General features: G+C 41.0%; 2 protein-coding genes across 2 annotated transcripts in view; one reads left to right on the top strand and one right to left on the bottom strand.

Annotated features, from left to right (window-relative positions):
- Positions 1–4,177, bottom strand: part of erp44 (endoplasmic reticulum protein 44) — an 89,088-nt gene extending 84,911 nt beyond the window's left edge. The window contains exon 1 of the mRNA XM_063043899.1: positions 4,021–4,177. Within this exon, the coding sequence (XP_062899969.1) occupies positions 4,021–4,080 (60 nt within the window). The 5' untranslated portion in view covers positions 4,081–4,177. The remainder of the gene's footprint in view (positions 1–4,020) is intronic.
- A 120-nt stretch (positions 4,178–4,297) lies between these two features.
- Positions 4,298–24,052, top strand: part of invs (inversin) — a 269,090-nt gene continuing 249,335 nt past the window's right edge. The window contains exons 1-2 of the mRNA XM_063043885.1: positions 4,298–4,384; positions 13,458–13,557. Coding sequence (XP_062899955.1) covers positions 13,555–13,557 — 3 coding nt within the window. The 5' untranslated portion in view covers positions 4,298–4,384; positions 13,458–13,554. The remainder of the gene's footprint in view (positions 4,385–13,457; positions 13,558–24,052) is intronic.

Raw genomic sequence — 24,052 nt, 5'->3', positions numbered from 1 at the left:
TCAATTTCTAAATTTGAAATGACAGCAAGGAGGACTGCAACAAGTTCCAGGAGGACATTAACAAACTGGAAAAAATACAAAATTATTTATAGATGAACACAGGGTACTACACTTGATAGAAGAATGGAAGAATTTATTTTTGTAGGTGCAAGGGGAAGTACAAAAACAAATCATTTAGTTCTGTCATGTTTACAGGGAAAAAAGAGAAGTTCTGCTAAACCTATCAGCCTTTCCATTAAGCAACGCTTTTGGTCACATCACTAGATAAAATAGTACATTACAGAAGGGAGAGTGCAGTTAGGATATACAAGGATGATTCAAGAAATGCAGGGGTCTACAAACAAGAACAAAAAAAAAGCTAAGGAGTGACTTAATAGAGATAGTTCAAATGACAAAAGATTTGGATAGAATGGATGCAAACAGTACATTTCCATTCCCAAGGGAAAGCATTGCCAGAAGCATTCATCCCAAATTGTATTAGTGACTGAATAATCTTTGGCCCAATACATCCCTTTGCTTGATTACCTGCATCCAGTAAGGACAGATATCTACACCTCCAACTCCAAGATTATCTTAACACTAATGCCCAAAAAAACTGAATTCACCCCTTACTTTACTCCCTAAATACTGTGTGGCCAGATTCTGCTCTAAGCCCACTTACAAGTTAGCAGATGATATTACAATAGTGGGGCAAATCTTAAATGATGATGAGGTGGAATACAGAGAAGAGACAAAGCTGAGTAACATGGTGTCATGATAACAATCTTTCTTGCAATGCCAGCAAAATAAACGAGCTGGTTATTGACTTAGTATTCTACTAGAAACAAGTCTTTTGGCCCAACTCATCCATGCTGACTGTTGTCCAGTGAGCTATTCCCATTTTCCCACAGTTGCCCCATAGCTCTCAAACTCCTCTTATCCATGTATTTATCGAGATAGCTTTTAAATGTTGATAATGTGCTCACCTCAGCCACAACTTTTACCAGCTCATTCTAACACATACCACTCTGTCAAGAAGCTGTTCTTGATGTCAAACCCATGTCTTCAGCACCCCCTCCCTGGGGAAAAGACCACGTGCTTTCACCCTGCCTATGCCCCTCATGATCTTATACACCTCACCCTCAATCTCCTATATTCCAGGGAATAAAGTCCTAGTCTATTCAACCTCTCCTTGTAACTCAGCCCCCCACACCCCCAAAGTTCAGGAAGGGGACAGTGCACACTGTTGTTTATATCAATGGCGCTGAGATGGAAATGGTTGAAAACTTCAAGTTCCTAGGAGTAAGTATCACAAATAACTCGTCCTCACCCAACTACAAACACCATAGCAAAGAAAGTAGACCAGCATCACTAACCACTACTTCCTCAAGAAGCTAGAAGAATTCAGCATGAAACTTCAACCCATACAATTTTTTATAGATGCAACATAGAAGGCATCCAATGTATCATGGCTTGATAGGCAACTGCTCCGCCCGAGACTGCAAGATCCTGCAGAGAATTGTGGACACAGCTTAGCACATCAAGATATCCAGCCTCCCCTCAATAATCTGTCTGTACTTCTGAATGCCCTGGTAAAGCAAAAATAATCAAAGACCCCACTGACCCCATTCTCTCTCGCCTCCTCTCCCATCAGGCGGAAGATAGCAATGCCTGAATGCATATTCAACCAGGCTAAATGACAGATTCCATGTCAGCGATGAGATTATTGAATGGTCCGCAAGTACAATAACATGGACTCTTCACCTCAAGCTACTTTGTCATAGCTTTGCACCTTTTTGGCACTTCAAGTGCCCATCTCAATTCTTATTGCTTCCACTACTAACTCACTTGGAAGTCTAGGATATGGGATGTTGGAGCATTTGTCATTGCTAATTAATCGACGAAACAAAGCGAACTAGACAAGCCATTAAGAAATGAAGATTAGAGCTAGTGCAGGAGTGGTGGGAAGAAAACGTATTGAAACAGTGACTTAAACTCATTCAGAGAGAAAATGGCACAGCTAATGCCTCAAAGCTCCAGCAAGCCAGGTTCAATCCTGACCATTGTTATGAGGAGTTTACACATTCTCCTTATGACTCCAGGGGTTTCTCCAGATGCTCTGATTTCCTTCCACATCCCAAAGGTGTGCACTTTAACTGGACAGCACAAATTGTCTCCAGTGTTAAAGGGGTAGTTGAATCCAAGGAAAGTTGATAGGAATATGGGAGAATAAAATTAAAATCGTGTAAAAGGGGAACTTACTGGCTGGTGTGGACTCAGGTTTGCCAGATGACTGGTTTCTGTGCTTTATGACCCCAAGTTCTGGATCAAAGTCTCCAACCACTATTTGCCTTTTGCCAAGCAAGACGTGAGCCTATAGAGCTCTCTCCAACCAGTTTCAATTATGCCAATTTTTCTTCAAGGACTTCTTGATATTTTATTCAATCAAATGCTAGATGAATTTCGGCAATAGTCAATTCCAGATGAGCTCTACTATTAAGCTGCTGCCTTTGTGTACAGAGCTTAAACCAGGTAGTCCTGACAAAATGCAAGTTAATCACCAGAGACAGGTCACCTCAGCACATGAAAAGCAGCCTTCTCCTCGGGATACATTTTGCACCTCAGAAAAGCAGCCAGCATAATCAAAGACTCCACCCACACTAGGCAGAAGATACCAAGGCCCAAAAGCTTGCATCAGACTCAAGAAGTTTATAAGAATAAACTTTATAAGTTTATAAGAATATTGAATGCCTCACTAGATGGATTCTTGATCTCATCCTGGCTTTACTGATTATTGGCTGCCAGCACTTTCTCTGAAGCTGACACTTACTCTTCATTGCTGTTGCTCTTCCGTTATACTATCTCAATGCAGATGTGCATGCAAAACAAAGTTTTCACAGTACAGGCAACGATTAAAAAAAATAGCATGTCACTTTCAGAAGGTTGGGAGTTTGATAAAACAGCAGCTGGTCATGTTTTACAGTATCTTCTGGGGGAAAAAAATTATCTTTGCAAATCGTCAACGTACCTTTGGGTGGCAATGTTCAAGCCAAACTGGAAGAGCATTTTAATATCTATAGCTCTAGTCTACACCACTGAGAATTATTCACCTCAGTTCTATTTCATGTACCAATTGCTTTACACCTCCAACAGCAAGCCTCCATGCTATTGGAATCATTTTCATGGTGATTCCATGTTTTCGCATTACATTGAACGTAACACTTGGTACAGGATGTCGTGACGACCTTTTAACCTACTTAATTTCCCTATGAGTAACACAGATTTTCAACAAATCTTCTAATTTCATCTTTGCCCTTTAGCTCCATATTCTTTTCTGCCTAAGCAGGTCTCACTATGATTCTTTGTGTGTTATATAAATTCGGTTACCTGCTACGCTTATTTTCGAAAAGAGGTCGACAGATTTCTACATATTACTGCAATGAGGGGTTTGGAGCTAAAGCGGGTCCAAGGCCAGATGACCAGCCTCTTGTCTCTTTTCTTAAGTGATTAACTAGGATTGGACGAAACAAAAAAGTCACATCATTTCAATAAAGTCTGCAGACTAACTTGCATGTGGCACAAGTAAACTCTATACATACCGAATGCTGCCCGTTTCCGGGTGCCAGGACTAACACATCAGCCTATGAAAAACGGACACAACAACGGTCCAGCCTAAACGCAGGAGTTCCAGGATAGATCCAAGCCGACAGATGGAAGTAACTTAAATATCGTAGGTAATGGTTGGCTTTTGTTAGGTAAACGATAACACGAACTTTAAATTGTGTTATTTTTAAAACCCCCATTCACGTCCCCTGAAATGCCAGAGACGATGCACTTCACCAGTGTTCAGACCTCCAGAGGCATGGCAACTGCCAAGGCCAGCCATCTAATAAAACTGAGCACAGAATGGGTACTCCAGCGTGAGTACCAGCTCTCAGCGCGGAGGCCATGACAGAGCCTCGACATTCAGTCTGCGCCCACTGCGGCGGCGGCGGCCTCCAGTTCAGGCAACTGAACCGAAAGATACAAAGTGAAACTCACCAGTAGTATAAGGATGTACCTAATGGAGTAACTGTGTAGCAGAGCAGCTGGAAGCGTCATAGTATCCGTGCCGGTGTACTGACCGCGCTCTACACGGTTGCAGCGCTCTACCAATCAGCCCGGAACCAGAACCTTACCGACAGGCGGGTGGGGAAAAAAAAGCGGCGCAAAGCACTTCCTGTTTGCATGCTGGGAGTTGTAGTTTAGTGGGCTGCTTCATCGATAGTTCAGAAGTAATGGCTGTAGCAAGACTACATGTACCAGAACGTAGCGCGCGGTTAACAGCGGAAGTGGGGAAAAATTGTTGCTGAGAAAATTAGTGCTTTATTTTACAGCTGGAATTGTGCTGTCGGAAAGTAATCTAGTGAGTTGATTTCCTTAATTGGGGCACTGTGTGTGACCATTGTCTGTATTGTCGCATGAATGAAGAAAAGAAAATTCAAAGTTGTAAAGTTATCTTGAAGTATTTTTCCCTGGGCCTTTTGGTTTATGTAAACAACGACGCACCAATACAAAATAATGATCAGCGTGGAATTATGGCACTTCGTTGTTTTATTTCTAAATGAAAATAATTTGTAATTTATATTGATATGATTGACTAAATCCTGTTTTAAAATATTTGCTGCGGAGTTGTTTTGTGTTTGGAATGGCTCGCTATATATTAAAACTAGCAGCAACGAAAGACATGTTCGATTCATTGAAGCGTAACGATTGCGAATATAGTGGTGCCAAAATAGGGAATATTTTGCAGATACTGACCATAATAATTTATTAGGTTTGGGGGGAGGATTTTCATTTTAAAGTCTTCTATTGGGATGGGGACCTGGGGCCCCGAATTAGCCTGGTGATGAGCCATCTTCTTAAATCACTGCATTGTTTATGGAGAAGATATTCCAGTGATGCTTTTGAATGCTTTTGCATATTTTATCTTTTGCGATATGGGCATTCCTACCAAGATATCACATGATAGACCAGAACCGCTCTGTCCCCAGCAATATCCTGGAAAATCTTTTCTGCCTCCTTCTATTAAGACATTTGTACAGTGTGGTACCTAACCAATTATTTACCAATGTATACCATAATCTCTCCGCTGTAATATTCTATTCCTCTGGTTATTGAAGCCATGTGTCCTGCGTGCCTTCTTAACTACCATATTAATCTGTGTTGTCACCTTCAGGGTTCCCTAGACTCTTGTAACATGGTCCCACTATTTCTCAATACTCCCTGGGGCCTCACCATTTGTTTTAAACAATTTACCATAGCAGGTCTCTCAAAGTTCATCACTTCTTACATCCAGGGTTAGGCATGATCTGCCAATGCTCTGTCTATTCGATCAACTGATCAATATTATTCTGTGACTTTGGATTACTATCCTCACTGTGAGTAACACCACTACTTTTTATGTCATGTGGAAGCTTAATAATCATACTTCCTAAAACCTTAACCAGAGATCAGTGCTGTGACCTTCCCTGTCTGTAGTGTACATTTACAATTTGATTAAGGTTTTAGGAAGTATGACCTGGATGGTTTTGAGGTAGTGTTGTGGTAAGTGGTCTTATCCAGGCTTCTGGAGAATATTATATGCTTTTGAGCCTTGTCAGCAGTAGAAAGGCTTTGAATGTCAGGAGTAGTGTTGCTTCCTTCTGCCCAACTTCTGATCTGCTCTTGCAGACTCAGTACTTGTAACATTCATCTATTTGACTTTCTGGTAATTGGACCCTCTCACCCAGAAACTTGGCAATGGTGGTGCCAATAAATATCAGTATTGGGTTATTAGAAAATATCTAGGTGGGTGTGGTTATTGTTTGGGAGTTTTAGAGCACACACATGACTTGGCTTTTACCTGTCTAAATCTAGCTTTTGTTGCATGCTTCAATTATCAAAGAGTTATGAATGGAGTTGAACATTGTGCAGTCATCAGCAAATATTCCCGCTTCTGACTGAGAAGCATCAACATTTCCTTATTCGGTAAAATGAAATGAATTAGCTCAGCAAGATCTGCACTCGTCTGTCCCAGGCAAAAATTCCTAGATGGGACACTGGGGAGTGCCTTAGGGCAGCAGGGCTGGTTCCGTTTGATTTATTCCACACAATCATGGCTCTCTAGTTCGATTTCAAAGATTTGCAAATCTGTGGAAGAAGAAATTCTTTCTCTAGATTCAATGGGCAACTGTTCATCCAGAAAACATTCTTGTAATTGAAACAGAAGAAGTGTTCTCATTTTCATTCTCTCAAGCATGAACGCTGTCTTCCTCAGTAACATTATCCCTCACCTCACTGTTACAAGACACTGCTAAAATCAGGAAAGCAAAACTATACATCGTACTCCAGATGTGGACTCACTAAAGTCTTGTGCACTGTTAGTCAAATTCCCTCCTTTTGTATTCCTTCCCCCAGCATCAAAGGCCAACACTTTTTTTGCCTTGTTAGTTACCTGCCGTATCTGCATGCTAATGTTGTGATGTGAGTTTGAGGGCACCAAGGTGTCTCTGAATATCAGTATTTAATAGCTTCCACATCATTTAAATAATAATTTGAATTTTTGTTTTTCCTACCATAGTGCATAGCCTCAAATGTCATGCTGACCTGTTTGTCATCTTTTATGTGTTTTCCTTTTACAGGATCTTTGTTCCTACTCACAATTTGCTATATTTGTGTTGTCAGTAAACTTTGAAATGATATACTCAGTCCCTTTGTGTTAGTTATTGATGTGTATGTAACAGGGTCAAGCACTCCGCTGGTTACAGTGTTCTAACTTGAATATGTTTTCTTCATTTAACCAGTTTTTGCCATTATATTACCCTCAATCCCATTCCTTTGACTTTAGAAATTTGGTTCACTAATTTTCCACCCTGTTAAATACAGTCTCCAGCATAGCCTATTAGATTTGCCAAACATAAAATCATGTTGACTTTGTTTAATCATATTAGTTTTCCAGCATTTTCCCAATCATGGGGACATTGGGGAAAATGCTGGAAAACTGTAATATGATGTATCTACTCTTTGCAGCCCCTTCTGAAACTATATAATGTTGCAAGGGACTTGCCAGCCTTTGCTCCAATTAGTTTGTCTACTTCTGCAGTGATATTGATTGTTTTAAGTTTCTTCATTTCTTTTGGCATTATTTTAATATTAATTTACTCAGTCTCAATTTCTGAGCAATCTTTGGGTTTTCTTTCTATATATTTATAGCAATTCTTACTCTCCTTCACTCCTCGTGGTTTATTTCATACTTTTTCGCCTTTAATCTCTTTAAACCTTTGTAATCTTTATTCTGAAAATTCTCCTAATCCACAGACCTATCACTGCTTTTCATAACATATAATCCTTTCTCTTGAATCTCATACCATTCTTTCCTTAGCCATATGCATCCCATTCCTCACAGTTTTCAATCTCTTTATGACATGTATTTTGGAAAACAAAATATATCATTAAATTATCTTCTATTTCTTTTACACCATCATCAATTTACCAGTTCACTTTGATAATTTCTCCCTGTATAATAACACTATGCAGATATTTTCTTATGTTTAATATCTTGGTTTCAGTTGCAACATGGCATTTCTCCATCGAATGTGAAATTCTATCATGATATTTTACACCTGCTTCACCTGACTGCACTATGCAATCTGATGACTTCTCAGTTCCCTGGTAGCCATACATGAACTGGGAGATCCACTCCCTGTTGAAGACTAGGACTGTAGCATTCAAAACAATTAACTCTTTTAAATATATATATATATAAAAAAAAGGAAATTGAGAAACACCTCTGTAAATCTTTAAGGGATGCCAAGAGATAATACCAGTCCAAAACTGAATCTCAGACCAGCTATTGGTTGTGGTAGGGATTACGTGATATAAGATGCTACAACATGGTCAGCCAACATCACTGGCAGCAACACGTCCTGTCCTGATGGCCTTAGTGCATTCTATGCATGTTTGGAACAGAAGGGGGTTGAAATATCGCCAACTGCCCTGATAGTCTCCAATCCACTTGAACCCACAGTCGCTGTTGCAGAGGTAAGGTATGTCTTACAAGAGTGAGTCTGAGGAAAGCATCTGGCCAGGATTGTGTCCTTGGCCATGTACTTAGATCCTACACGGATCAGTTAGCAGGGATTTCTAACCTCCCCCTATCTCAAATCTGAAGGTTCCACCAGCTATCATCCCAGTACCAAAAGAAACAAGATAATGTGCCTTAATGACTAACAAGTAAGTGGCTTTGCCATCCGCTATCATGAAGTGCTTTGAAAAGCTGATCATAGCACACATTAACTTGAGTTTTCTACAGAACATCAATCCTCTGTAATTTCTACTGTGAATGTCATCTCCCTGATTCTATACTCATCTCCCAGAGCATCTAGACAGTAAAGATGTCCATGATACACTATTGTTCATTGACAACAGCTCTTCTTTCAGTACTATAATTCAAAGCAAACAAATCTCCAAGCTCCTAGACCTGACCTTTGCAAGGATTTCTTAAGTTCATAACGAACAGACTGCAATCAGTAAGGAAAGGCAGCAACATCTTCATCACAATGGCTTTCAGCACTAGTGTCCCACGAAGATGTGTCCTCAGCCCCTATTCTACTTTTATACACTAAGATCGTATGGCTAAACACTGATCCATCTCTTGTCTATAGGTTTGTAGATGTAATTGGCCGAATCTCAAATGACGATGAGTGGAAGTACAGGAAGGAGGTGGAAATTCCAGTGAATAGTGTCATGATACAATCTTTCTGGCTGTGTCAGCAAGACAAAGGGGGCAGCGCACACACTCCTATTTGCATCAATGGAACTGAAGTTGAAAGGTCTAAGAGCTTCAAATTCCTGACTGAATAACAACAGTAGTTTGTACTGTCCAATCACATTGACACCATGGCCAAGAGAGCTCCCCAACTTCCTCAGGAGGCAAAGATATTTGGCATGTCCCCTCTAACTTCACGATTCATCATAGAAAGCATCTGATTTGCATGCAACATAGCTTGGTGTGGAAACTGCTCTACCCGTGACTGCAGGAAACTACAGAGAGTTTTAGACACAGCTCAGCACATTGTGGAAACCAGCCTCCCTACCATGGACTCTGTCTCCAGTCCTTGCTGCTTCAGTAAAACAGCCTGCATAATCAAAGACACCCTATTTTTCTCTTCTGCCTTCTCTTGAGCAGAAGATACAAAAGCCTGAAAAGAAGGCTCAAGGGCAGTGTCTATCCTGCTGGTATAAGACTATTGAATGATCCCCTACTGCAATAGGATGGACTCACAGTCCACCTCATTATGCCCTTGCACCTTATTGTCTGTATGCAATGCATTTTCCCTGTAACTGTAACACTTAATTCAGCTGTGTTATTGATCTACCTTAATAACTCAATGCACCGTTGTAATAAAATGATTTGTTTGGATAGTGTGTATGTTTTTACTATATTGGATGCAGGGTTTTCACTGTACTTTGATACATGTAACAATAATACACCAATTTACCAATTCTTCACCAGTGATCAGCTCTGTAATCAGTTCCAAAATTGTCTGTTCCCTGGTTTGGCAAAAGCTGTCATGAATTCATTATCTGAACTCATCCTTGACAAGACCTCATTCTTAACTATGTTTGCTTATTTGATTATTCCATTCAGTTAAGAATTATGACTCCTGATTATTGCATTACTTTGATTATAATCCCCAATTAATGCTTAGTTAAGATGTCACCAGTGATTTCCTTCTTTATTTCTCATGTTTGCCTAAACTTCCTGATCTTCTGACTCACTGTCGTTTCTCATCACTGTCCGAATGTTAAATTTATTATCAGTTATTCCACCTCTTTTTCTGCCCATCCCTTCAAAATGTCAAGCCTCTGTGGATATTTAGTTCCTTGTCTTGGACTCTTTTCAGCTACATCTCTGTAATGGGTTATTTTATTCCTATTTATCTATATTTTTGTCTTCATTTCATTTGCCTCGTAATGAATGGTTTGTGCATTTGGATAAAGACCTTTAATTTTTGATTTGTTTGCGATTTTCCCTACTTTGATCGATTTGCTTTTGTACTTTTATATGCTTCTCTTCGAAGCACAATCCTGTAACCATTGAAAATCATCTCTGTGTTGCTCTATTAGCTTTTTATCTGCCTTTTGGTTCTCTTCACCTGAATTGCTTTTTTGTTTGATGCATTCTTTGTAGCTTGAGTTATTCAATTTGCCAGAGCACAGATTTCAGCTTGATTCCAGTGAACCCAGTCTGAATGGAACAGTTTTCTCTTCTAGATTACTCTGGATCCAGAGTAGCAATCATTTCATTCTCCTTTACACTCATGTACTGAAGCATAAAAAAGCACAATAAGCATAAAGATCATAATTTTTAAAAGCCCACAATAAATATAACTATAAAAGCAATCCTATAAAAAAGTGTAGAAGTAACTGTTATATACATAGACTGATTGTATGTACATAAAGTGCTGCTGGATGGTGAGGTGGGTTAATAGGAGGAGGTGTTGATCCAGCCTGATGGCTTGGGGAGAGTAACTGTAATTGAGTCTAGTGGTCCCAACATAAACGCTGTGTAGCCACTTCCCTAATAGTTCATAAGCAGGGTGGGTGGGATCCTTCAAGATATTGCTGGCCTTTAATCTGGTGCCTTACTGTATTTATGTCCTTGATGGCAGAGAAGCCGGTGCTTTGGGCAGTTTCAACTACCCCTTGTAGAGCCCTTCTCCTCTTTGTTGGAATCCCACAGTAGAGTTTCTTTCTCAGTTGTATCATACCGCTGGGGAGAGATCTGCATCCCCAATATGTTGACTATTTGGGGATGACGAGGGCAGGATAGTTGACGTAATCTGCTTAAAATTTCTGTAACGTTTTTAACTATGTCCCATGTGAAGGATAGAGCCTATATCAGGGCAGGATGACCAATTGAGCCCAAAATTGGCTTGGTAATAAGAGGCAGAGAGTGATAGTGGAGGGTTTTTGTGAGTTGTTCATGAACAGTTGGTATATGATAGGGATTAGTGATTGGGCCTTTGCTGCTTGGAAGACCTTGAGTATTGAGTGTAAGGGGTTTCTTCTTTTATGTTACTGCATATGTTAATTAAAATGGCTTCTTTGTTATGTTAAATGCTGAGAAGGTTCTCTCGCTGCTATTTGTTTGGGTTATCTATTGATAAGAGAGCAAATGAACCAATGGGTGTCCATGTTATTCACTTTTTGGGGTGATATGGCTGGGAAAGGGGGGTTTTGGTGGGGAGTTGGAGGAGAGACCGGGAGGAAGATGGACGTGCTGGGTTTTGGTGGGGAGTTGGAGGAGAGACCGGGAGGAAGATGGACGTGCTGGGTTTTGGTGGGGAGTTGGAGGAGAGACCAGGAGGAAGACAGACATGCTGGGTTTTGGTGGGGAATTGGAGGAGAGACCGGGAGGAAGACAGACGTATTGGGTTTTGGTGGGGAGTTGGAGGAGAGACCGGGAGGAAGATGGACGTATTGGGTTTTGGTGGGGAGTTGGAGGAGAGACCGGGAGGAAGACAGACATGCTGGGTTTTGGTGGGGAATTGGAGGAGAGACCGGGAGGAAGACAGACGTATTGGGTTTTGGAGTTGTAGGAGAGACCAGGAGGAAGATGGACGTATTGGGTTTTGGTGGGGAGTTGGAGGAGAGACCGGGAGGAAGACAGACATGCTGGGTTTTGGTGGGGAGTTGGAGGAGAGACCGGGAGGAAGATGGATGTGCTGGGTTTTGGTGGGGAGTTGGAGGAGAGACCAGGAGGAAGATGGACGTGCTGGGTTTTGGTGGGGAATTGGAGGAGAGACCGGGAGGAAGACAGACGTATTGGGTTTTGGTGGGGAGTTGGAGGAGAGACCGGGAGGAAGGTGGACGTGCTGGGTTTTGGTGGGGAGTTGGAGGAGAGACCGGGAGGAAGACGGACGTGCTGGGTTTTGGTGGGGAGTTAGAGGAGAGACCGGGAGGAAGATGGACGTGCTGGGTTTTGGTGGGGAGTTGGAGGAGAGACCGGGAGGAAGATGGACGTGCTGGGTTTTGGTGGGGAGTTGGAGGAGAGACCGGGAGGAAGATGGACGTGCTGGGTTTTGGTGGGGAGTTGGAGGAGAGACCGGGAGGACGACAGATGTACTGGGTTTTGGTGGGGAGTTGGAGGAGAGACCGGGAGGACGACAGACGTGCTGGGAGCGCTCTGGTTGATCACTTGGGGTGGTCCCGAGCTGCGAGTCGAGGGGGTCGGAGTGGATCGCAGGGTGAAGGAAGACTGTCCCGAGCTCCAACTGTGTGCACCAAGAAATTGAACTTTGATAAGTCTGGCGCCTTTTTTTTTCATTCCCTTTTGTATTGTACCTCTATTAGTCTCACAGTCCTAGTAAGGTTTATAAAGTGTAATCTGTAAAATGTACATTGTGTGCTGGCCGATTGATGTTTGAGGCCGTATCAGGTGGCATTGCACCGCAACCGACGTAACTGGGAGACAAGGTTGGGCGGCTGAGGGGGTTTCCCCTAGATAAATACAAGCCAACATAGCTGAGCATTACATGAGGAACAGAGGAACCTTGTACAAATCTGACAATTCATGAAGGTGACAACACAGATTGATAAGTTGGTTAAAATGCATACTCGATGTAGGTATATAGAATATGACAGCAGAGAGGTTACAGTACAATGATATAATTGCAACACACACAATGCTGGGGGACCACAGCAACTCAGGCAGCATTGATGAAGAGCAATAAACAGTCGACATTTCAGGCTTACTGTTCATAAGGACCGGAAGGGAAGGGGTCAGAAACCAGAAAGGAAGGCATACAGGGTGGCTGCTGAAAGGTGAGAGACCAGGTGAGTAAGAAGGTGGCTGGGGGAGGGTAGATGAAATCAGAGTTTGGGAGGGGATTGGTAGAAGAGGCAAAGCGTTAAAGAAAAAGAAATCTAATAGGAGAGGACAGTGGACCATGGAAGAAAGGGACGGAAGAGGAGATCCAGGTGATGGACAGATAAGGAACAGAGAAGAGAAGCCCTTTAAAGCCCTTTGCTTCTTCTACCTATCCCTCCCAGCTTCTTACTTCGCCGCCTTCCCCCACTCACCAGCATTCCCCTTCTCCTGGTCCCACTATCACTTACCAGCTTCTCTTCCCCTCCCTGTTTCCTTTCTGGTCCAAATGAAGACCCAAAACATCGCCTATTTGTTTCCCTCCATAGTTGCTGCCTGATATGTTGAGCTCCCCCAGCACTGTGTTAGTTTTTCTCATGATTTCCAGCATCTACAGAATCCCTTGATATAATAATACAGTATATTGATTGCAGCATTTTACAGTTTTACTGTCCTTAATGGCTCAATAATAATTTCTCTCCATATTATTGTGAAAAATACTCAACATTTTCCCAAATTTGAATTCAGTTTGTGCAGATTGATTTTGAAAAATTTAAGGTACATTTCTATTTTTTCCCACTTTCAGAACAAATGAACAGTTTAAGAAATAACTGACAATACTTTCTATGCAACCATCAAAGCATCAAATGTTTTCACTTGGATAGATAAAAGACATAACGGTCATGGTAAGCCCATTATTGTTTTTCATTCCTTGTTTAATGTTTATATAATAATGCATTTTGTTTTTAAACCAACAGTTTCTTTAATGGAGGAGTAACTAAGGAATATTGTCCTTTCTGATTGAACAGGAATTTATACATGAGCAACAAATTTTGTTTCACAATATGTGATTGTTACACACATACTTTAGTATACCAACTAAGTTCAAAATGGCTTTTGAGGCACGAGCATAGAATAGTTTCAAGATCAACTGATATCCATCTATATGTAGGTTAGGCAGATTGTGATATCCATCAGAATATAATGATGATTTCATGCCAGTATCCCAGTTTGGATCTAGAAGCTCCTGTTATGATACTCTCTTAACCTTGGAAAGCCAAACATAATTCAGGAGCAGAACATTACACCAGCATTCTCTGAAGCTTATTTTAATGATTTTCTAATGAAATATTCTACTGACATGTGGGTGTTTCTAGCATTTGCTGAATTTAGTTCTGGCTTTCATATCTTATTCTTTTTTTTTAAATCTCTGCCAAGTAGGGTGGAGATTCCATCCAATATTTTGCCCAAAGTGGTACCTTGCAGAGGAAGTGATTCTCAGCAAGGGATAAAGGTTTTGAGGGTTACTTAATTTAGTTTTCAAATTATTTGATTTTGCTTACATATTTGTAAGTGTTTGGATATTTTAATCAATTAGAAAACGTTATAATTTTTGATGATTCTAAAATGTTTATGAATGTTTTGAAATTTCAGAAGTAGTGCTAATAGCTTTGCTATTATTTTGCAGCTTTTTTAGGATATGACAATTTCCTACCATTGATGCCATTTTGTTGTAAAAGGCCCTATTGACAAGGAGGTGTAGTATTTACTATGGGGGTGTAAATGGATACTAGAGAATCTTGGTAATTTGTTTGTTTTAATCACATGCGCAGAGATATAGTGAAAAACTGTTTGCATGCCACCCTGCCGGATAACTTCAAGACATAAGTATGTCCATGTAGTATAAAGTGAAGAGCAATAACAAAATACAGAATATAGTCTTACCATTACAGGTCAACTGCAGTACAGGTAGACATAGCCATGATGAGGTCAAGAGAATCAGAATCAGATTTATTTTCACTGACATATGAATCAAACTTTGTTGCCTTTGTGGCAGCAGTATCATATAGAATTCTGTTCCAGAGTCTTGGCAGGATAGCAGCTGTCCTTGAGGCTGGTGCTGCATGTTTTCAAGTGTTTGTATCTCTGCCTGCTGGAAGGGGGAAGAAGCGAGAATGTCTGGGGTGGAAGAAATCTTTGATTATGCTGGCTACTCAATGAAACATATTGACATTACAAAAGAGAAGATGTTGACAGTCTTGAGGTATATAAAGGTGGATATGCTGGAGGCTAGCAAATGTATTCAAAGATGTTGTAGGAAGCAAAGGAAGAATTTGTAGGGCCCCTGGCAGAGATTTAGCCATGAGTGCAGTACCGAGAAACTGGTGGGTGACTTTATTTTATAAGAACTGCAAGGACAGACCAGGGAACTACAGTCTGGTGAACTTAATGCCAATGGTGGTGAAAGTTACTGAGGGGAATTGTGATAGATCAACTGGGAAAGTGGGCAAAGGGAATGGCAGATGGACTTTAACTTAGACTGGTGCAAAATGATACATTTTGAGAAGATTAAACAGGGCAAGATGAACACATTGGATGACAGATGCTATGGAGTGTTGTAGACAGAGAGAACTTGGGATACAAGTATATATTACCCTGAAAGAGGCGACTCAGGTAGACAGAATAGTGAGAATGCATTTTGGCATTCAAGCTTTCATTGGATGCTGCATTGAGTACACACGTTGGGATGTTGCGTTATAGCTGACAAGATGTTGAGACCACACGTGGAATATTGTATGCTGTTCTAGTTGCCATACTGTTAGAAAAATATGATTAAGCTCGAGAGTGTGCAGAAAAGACTCACAAGGATCTTACTGAGATTAGAGAACTTGAGTTATAAGAAGAAACTGGAAAGTCTAAGACTGTTTTCTTGGAGCAAAGGTGGCAAAGGGATGACATTATAGAGGTTTAGAAAATCATGAGAGCTACAGGTAAGATGGATTGTCAAGTCCTTTTTCCAGGGATTCAGACAGAGGGTGTGTGGAATGAGTGAAATGAACAACCAAAGGAAGTGTGAGAGATGGATAGAATTACAACTTCCAAAAGGTGTTTGTACAGATTCATGGAAGAGGTTTTGGAGTCATACAGCATAGAAGCAGGCTCTTCAACCCAACTTCTCCATGCTGACTAAGATTCCCTCTAAGTGAGTCCCATTTTCCCCGATCTTTCCTATCCATGTACCTGTCCAGGTACCTTTAAGTGTTCTCAATATATCTGCCTGAAACATTCCTAATGGCATATACACCCAGTGGCCGCTTTATTAGTTACCTCCTGTACCTAATAAAGTGGCACTGAGTGTATGTTCGTGATCTGCTGCTGCTGCAGCCCATCCACTCAAGGTTCAACGTGCTATGCGTTCAGCGATGCTCTTCTGAGCATCAGTCCCAGCCCATATATCGTTCATTGAAATGAACATCTTACCCCGCATTAATTTTATCAGCTCAATAATCCCACTTGTACCTCCAGCAGGATATTGGCAAAAACTGGACTCTTTACTGCGATGCTATGTTTGGAATGGTAAATGACCCAATATAAAATGGTCAGCTCTACAATTCTAAAAGTCGGATTTGTATTATGGTCCAATTTTAACCCGTATGCTACAAGTGTTTAGAGCAGCAGAAAAATTCCTAAAATTTAAAAGTGTATGGTGCAAATCATCTCCATTATGGAACAATAATCGTTTTCTATCTGGGGGGAAACCATTCACTAACAGAACTTGGGAGGGTAAAGGTATTACTACGCTTCAAGATATTAATGGGGCAAGTACTGTCCTTAGCTTTCAAGAACTGATATCTCGATATAATATTGATAAACACTCTCTTCTACTTTCGAGTAAAATCAGCTTGTAAAGCCTACGGTGTTCCCTGGGGGTCAGATTTAAAGGACCATCCCGTTTTAAGTTGGATACAGAGTGCTCCAGGACAGATAGTGTCGTATATCTATGATAAACTCCCAGAAATATATGCCCACATCGGGAATGAAAGCCTGGGATAGGGACATATTTGAATTGGGACAAGACTTAGACTGGGATGCGATTTGGGGTAATGCTGCCGGTGTTTCGAAAAACCCAAATCATGGGTATATACACTTGAAATTATGTGATAGAGCATATTTAACACCATCAAATGGGACTGGTTCCTGACCCTGATTGCACATTTTGCCCCCACGGAACCATTGGCTCTTTTATACATATTGTATGGGAATGTCCAGATGTTTTTGATTTGTGGGGGAAGGTTATCAGCACTCTTACAGAACCAACAGGGGTACAATTACCAATGGATCCCGTGGTACATCTTCTAAATGATGACTCCCACCTTTCCCTTACGGAAAAAAACACGCAAAATCTGGCTGGCAGGCCTGACTGCAGCTAAGAAGATTGTAGTCCAGCGTTGGAAACCTCCCCATGATATTTCAAATACCCACTGGCTTCAGAACTTTTTGGACATTTCTTACCTAGAATTTTCATCAGCAAGAGTAGATGATGCACAACCAAACACAATCTTAAGGTGGACAAATTTGATATCTAACTTAAAAGATCTTTTGTTAAAATAGGAATGCTTTGTCTGTGTATATACTACTATTCAGTTGGTTGGTGGAGGGGAGAGGGATGGGGGGAAGAGAGGGGTGGAGGGGGATGGTGATGATGGTGGGGGGTGGCTGGGTTAAACAGTCAAAATTGATTGGCAATTGGTTGTGTTGAATGTAATTTGTTGGTGTTGCAATAAAAAACTAATAATAAAAAAAAGAGGTGCTCTTCTGTTCACCACTGTTTTGTGTGTGTGTGTGTGTGTTGTTGTTGTTCCTTTCTGTGCCTTGTGGTTCACCCGCTGTTTCTTTAGCCTGTTTTTTATGAGGCTGAGTTGCTAGCTCAATGCTCAACCCAGCATGGATAGAAAGCACGCAAGGAGCTCGTCGTACTTGAACCCGGGGCCACTTGCCTCGATGTCCCATGCATATGCCACTACACCACTGGCCAGCTACACCATGGTTACTTGAATTACTGTTGCCTTCCTGTCAACTTGAATCAGTCTGGCTGTTCTCTTATAATCTCACATTAATAAGGCGTTTATTGCCCTCAGAACTGTCGCTCACTCTATGATTTTTCAGACTATTCTCTGTAAGCTCTGGAGACTGATGTGTGTGAAAACCCCAGAAGATCAGCAGTTTCTGAGTTACTCAAACCACCCCATCTGGCACCAACAATCATCCCACTGTCGAAGTCATTTAGATCACATTTCTTTCCCATTCTGATGTTTGGTCTGAACAACAACAGAACCTCTTCAAAATCCAAAGTAAAATTATTATCAAAGTACATTTATGTCACCATATATAACTCTGACTGAGATTCATTTTCTTGTGGGCATACGCAGTAAATACAAGAAACGCAATAGAATCAGTAAAAGACTGCACCCAACAGGACGGACAACCAATGTTCAAATACAATAAAATGTGCAAATACGGAAGGGAAAATAATAATAATAAATAAACAATAAATATTGAGAAAGTGAGATGAAGAGTCATTGAAAGTGAGTCCATAGGTTGTAGGAACAGTTTATTGATGGGGCAAGTGAAGTTATCCCCTCTTTGTTCAAGAGCCTGATGGTTGGGGGATGATAACTGTTCCTGAACCTGGTGGTGTGGGGCCTCTTGACCACGTCTGCATGCTTTTATGCATTGAGCAGCCGCCACATGATTGGCTGATTAGTTATTTGCATTAATGAGCAGCTGTACCTAATTAAGTGGCTACTAAGTGTATAATTCTCTTCTCTTTAAGCCTACACACTCTTGTGGGAAAAAGCTTGTGTACATTCACCATATCTATGTTCTTTGTAATTTTATACGCCTCTAGACAATCACCCTCATTCTTCTATGTTCCACTGAAAAATCTCATAGCCTGCTTAGCCTCTCTCCAAAACTCCATCCCTCAAGTCCCAGTGACATTGGCGTCATAGCTGGCCAGTGGTGACTGGCCAGTGGCATCAGCACTGGAGGCAGATGGTCCTGAGTTTCGAAACCAGCAGGCTACTTGCACACTTTTCATCCGTGCTGGGCTGAGCTTTGAAAGAGCAACTTGGCCTGACTTTAAAAAAATCGGTCAAATGCTATGAAAACAACAAAAATGCCGGCTGATTTGCAATAAGGCGTGAAAAGCAACAACATTCTTGTAAATCTCTTTCTGCGTTCTTTGCAGCTTAATAACATCTTCCCTGTTTTAGTAACCAAAACTCAACGCAATATTAATGAAGTTGATGGAATCATTGGAGACAGATCGCCACGTGTCCTTGTATAAATTATAGATTATCAGTGATGTGGAAAGACAATGATTCAGGAATTTTTGATAATAAATTGATTTCTTGGCTTGAATCCATTAAATAGTCATGTTTGTGGGGGAGGAGGGGTAGAATGGTTAAAACTTGCAATATCTAGCAAGAAGCTTACTTATTACAGTGGATTCTGGTTAATTGGGGCATCAGTTAATCAGGGCAACCTTTTATTTGCAACGCTGCTGCTTAACTGGGACAGGAGTCTTGCTGAACAATCTCTAAATAGTGTTAGAGTGCACGAGTGATACAATACTTAGAGTGTACAGCTATTAAATTATTTGTATTTTAACGGCAGTAATTTTTGTCACTGATAGTTGACAAGAAAAAGACAATTCAGAACTGTTTAGCCAGCTGCAGTTTCAAGTATTCAAGCTTCGAGGTGCCAGAAATGGCTGGTAGTGAAAATGAAAGAAATTCACTACTTCATGAAGTTAGGAACTACAAAGAATTTGAAGGTATCAACAATCATTTTGAATATTACAATGAAAATGAAGTTTTGGGGGATGCAGTCATAGAAAGCATTGTATGAAGGGAGTATTATATATACTAGGTGTCAGCACTGATTTTATTCATTTACAGTCAGTCTAAAGGGTACAACAGCATACATAATTCCTCCTCTGTAACCATTAGAAACTAATAAACAGTTTTATATTACTATAGTAGTATTGACATTGTTCTAACTGGTTTTGTATTTCATTTAAATACATAATTTGTTACTTAGCAGTTTATCTTTTTTTTTACAGCTTTTTAACTATTTTCATGAGCTTCAGCTAACTGGGGAAAAATGTACTGGTCCTGATGTATCCCAGTTACCAGAATTCATGGTATTAATCTTTAATCTTGTAGAGATTCTTACCCAAAACATGGACAAACTTTACTGTCTAGAGAACAATGATCTGTTTACAGGACCCATTGTTACTTGAGCAAGAGATTGATAAAAACACAATTCACAAATCTTGGATATGAAATTACTTGTTATAAATGACTGATTTGTGTTTTTAACCTGAAGAGACCTCGAACAACTTCCACAGCATTATTGTTTTATTTGAAATGTGTTTACATTCCAGTGTCTGCCTGTGTTTATGCTCCACACTCATCTCCTCCCAGTCCTATACACCTAACTTCATTATTAAGTGCTTTATGTACCTTTCTCCTAGTGGCAGTGTGATGACTCAAGTTGAGTATGATGTTCTCCTAAGGGTTTGTGCATTGATGCTCCTCGGGTGGCTGTAGAGCCCAAGCTGAGATCCACATATTCGGATGCACTGTGGGCTGTTTGTAGTTCGAGGTTGGGTCATTTGGTTGTTCAATATCTCCTTTCACAGCTGTCATTTGCTATCTGTGGCATAGTGGAGGTCATTCTCATGTAGCACAGTGCCCTCTCGGAACAGATTTCCTCCAGGTATATCTGTTGAGTGCTTTGTCTTCCCAGTTTTTTTTTAGAATTAATGTTGAATTTATTTAGGCTGATTTTGGTGTTATCTTTGAAGTGTTTTCTTTGCCCGTCAGGAGCTCGCTGACCTTTCTTCAACTGGGAGTAAAGGAACTATCTGGGGAGATGGGAGTTAGTCCCATGAACCACCATGATAAATAAACTTTGCATGGATTTCTTATTGGCATTATTTATGACTGTTTGCATTTCTGGTTCTTAGCTTATATTGTTTGCAAATTGAAATAATAGCCTGAAAGTTTGACTAATATGTATGGCTATTTTTATGCTACAAAGGGCAAAACAAAGGTATGAGACGGATTTGGCAGGCAGAGTTAAAGATAATGCCAAGAGGTTCTTCAGTTATATTAATGGTAAAAGAGTGACTAAGGAGACACTAGGTCCTCTTAAAAACCATCTATGTGGAGCCACAGGAGACGGCTGAGACTTTTAATAACTATTTCTGCTTGGTGTTTACTGAGGCAGATATCGTGGATGCTAAAGGAATGAGGTAATGCGTAGTGAGGTCTTGGATTACACTCAGACCCCACATAACGCTACCCCGCAGAACACTGATTCATTACAAAGCAGTTATTCAATTCTTTATTGAAATTTTTTTAAATGACACAAATTTATTCAAAACAACGCTCAAAAGTTCTCAAGTGCGGCCGCCATTATAGTAAACATTCATTTGGCCAATAAGAGCGTGTTACATATGCTCTGAGCCATTCACAGCTAATCACGTATTAGTTCACGCTCTACCTCCCCCATGTATGTAAATTTTCTTGCTCCCTCGCCAATTTGTTCCATTCTTTTCACCCATAATGTCTGGAAAACAGCCTGCAACTTCCAGTGAGGGTAGTACATCTAAGATGTCTAGGAATCGGGACTGAAGGATGTTAATGATGGCTGTGTCGAAGAGTTACTGCATTCTCATGGTGAGAACCTTAACACCGCAGTGCTTCGAGATTGGCAGAGCAATGCATCCTGAGTGACTCTGAGGGCACCGATGGAGAAGAGGAAACACCAGCAAGAAACCTCACCACACAGCATTCCTCAGCACTAGCATCACCACGATCACACAAATCATGGACCAGTTCATCGATAATGACCCTGACTGGGAGCGAAGCAATAAGGCAAAGAGAGGTGTTCTCGACATGGTTTCCTGTTACCGAGAACTGTTACATGAGAGGAAACTTAAGAAAAGGCACCTACTTGAAGAAGAAGCCAAAGTTAGAGGAGGACCCATAGCCTGGTCCCTTCTCTAAGGCGTAACCACCACCCGCTTCCCTCCGCTGCTGCTGTGCTGCCGCTCCACTGATGTACAGGTTAGGCCTATTTGCGTGATAGTTACTCCACGAATTGCTGTGCATACATAAAATAATATGTCATATATCTCGGGTTTGATTTTATTTGAATAGACACACGTCTATTTACATTGTATGTAATATTATAATGACACAGCATAGAGCTGATTTACTTGCACTCCACCTCTGAGGAAGACATCCTCAGCGGTAAGCAGAGTCTGAGTGTATATGTACAATACAGGGAAGGAGGTATTTGCAGCCTTGAAGCACATTAAGGTGGACAGTTCCCCAGGACTGAGCAAGTGCACCCCCAAATCTTAAAGGAGGTCAGGGGAGAAATCGCTCACTGGGGAAGTTCCAGAAGACTACAGGGTGACTAATCTTGTTCCACTGTTCAAAAAGGGGAGCAAGGGTAAGCCTGGGAACTACAGGTCAGTGAGCTTGACTTCAGTTGGAGGGAAGTTATTGAGGGGGATCTGAGGGAAAACATCTACTTTCAATTGTATAGCAAAACATGATCTGAAACGGTTGGCATATTTTGTCTGCAGGAGACCATGACTGATAAACCTTTTGGAGTCTTTTGAAGGGGAAGTAAAGGGATAGGTGAAGGCATGGCAATGGATGTTGTCTAAATGGACTTTAGTAAGGCCTCTGACAAGGTCCCACATTGCAAGCTGATCTGGAAGGTTAGGTCCCATGGGATTCGGAGGAGCTAGCGGGTAGATTAGGAATTAGTTCAATGATAGGAAGCAAAAGGTGATGTTTAATTCTCTGACTGGAGATCTAACAGTAGTAGCCCAAGAGTCAGTGCAAGGACCACTGTTATTCATTATTTATGTAAATAATTTGGATATGAATGTACATGGCACGGTTAGCTTGCTGATAATACTAAATTAGAGGTCTTGTTGATTGTGAAGCAGACTGCACTGAATTGCGAAGAGATCTTCATTAGTTAAGGTGATGATCTGAGGAACAGCAAATGGAATTGAACTTGGATAAGTGTGAGGTGATGCATTTTGGAGAGTAAAACCAGGGTAGAACTTGTATACTTCCTCAGCATTAAGCAGGGTCTGAGTGTATATGTATAATACAGGGAAGGAGGTATTTGCAGCTCTGAAGCACGTTAAGGTGGGCAGTTCCCCAGGACACCTACAGATCTGATGGGAGGCCAGGGCACTGACTAGTTGTGTGGAACAGAGGGACCTAGGAGTACAAGTGCACAGTTCGTTGAAAGTGGTCGTGCAACTAGTGGTGACGGAAGTATTTAGTATACAGGCCTTCATCAGTCAAGGTATCGAGTTTAGGAGCAGGGACATTATTTTTCAGTTAGGTAAGTCATTGGTGAGGTTGTACTTGGGGTATTGTATACATTTTAGTCACCCTGTTATAAGAAAGACATTGTCAAGCTGGAGAGAGTGCAGAACAGATTTACGAGGATGCTGTCTGGGCTAGAGGGCCTGAGTTATAAGGAAGAGTTAGCCATTCTAGAGTGCAGGAGAATGAGGGTTGAACTCACAGAAGTTTATAAAATCACTAGGGGTATTGATAAGGTGAACGGTCATATCTTTTCTCTAAGGTTGGGGAGACCAAAACTAGAAGGCACAAATGCAAGAAAAGAGGGAAGAGATATAAAAGAGAAGAGGGATAACTTTACACAAGAATAGTGATTCCCTGGAATGAGCTGTAGAAACATGGTCGAGATAGAGACGGGTGTAAGATTTAAGAGGCATTTGTATAGGTTTGTGGGGAGGGGAGGGGCTTGGAAGGTTACAGGCCGAATGTGGACAACTGGGACTAGCAGGGAGGATACTGTGGAGGATACGGTTGGGCTGAAGGGCCAACTTCTGTGCCCTATTGCTTGATGGTTCTATAATGGAGCATAAAAGATCCTAACAGCGATCGTTCATGAGTGAACACTAAAAAAGTTGTGCAACCATGTTAGGGTATAATTAACTTCAGTGCTGCTGATGTTTGCATGGCAGTATGACTTTACAGTGTAGTTCTTACACTGCTGTAAGAGGTTGGAACGTTTGGGAGAAACCTATACAAAAGAAAAGGAGTTCATCGCGCAATGTTTGGAAATGAGAATTCAATTAAAGAGTTAATTGCACTGCTGAGTGTCCCAGCTTTGCTTTACAATGCCACTGTTAAGCTGAGTAATTCATAGGAGATCCTTTCTTTGATTATAGTTGCTTATGACCTGTGTGTAGCAATAATTGGCCTGTTGATCAGCTTACTGCTCTCGAGCTTGGAGTTATTTATTACTTAAAGGAACAAGTTT

This window comes from Mobula hypostoma, chromosome 3, assembly GCF_963921235.1.
Source record: "Mobula hypostoma chromosome 3, sMobHyp1.1, whole genome shotgun sequence".
In the NCBI taxonomy this organism is placed as follows: domain Eukaryota; kingdom Metazoa; phylum Chordata; class Chondrichthyes; order Myliobatiformes; family Myliobatidae; genus Mobula; species Mobula hypostoma.
This window is presented reverse-complemented; position numbering and strand designations above follow the sequence as displayed.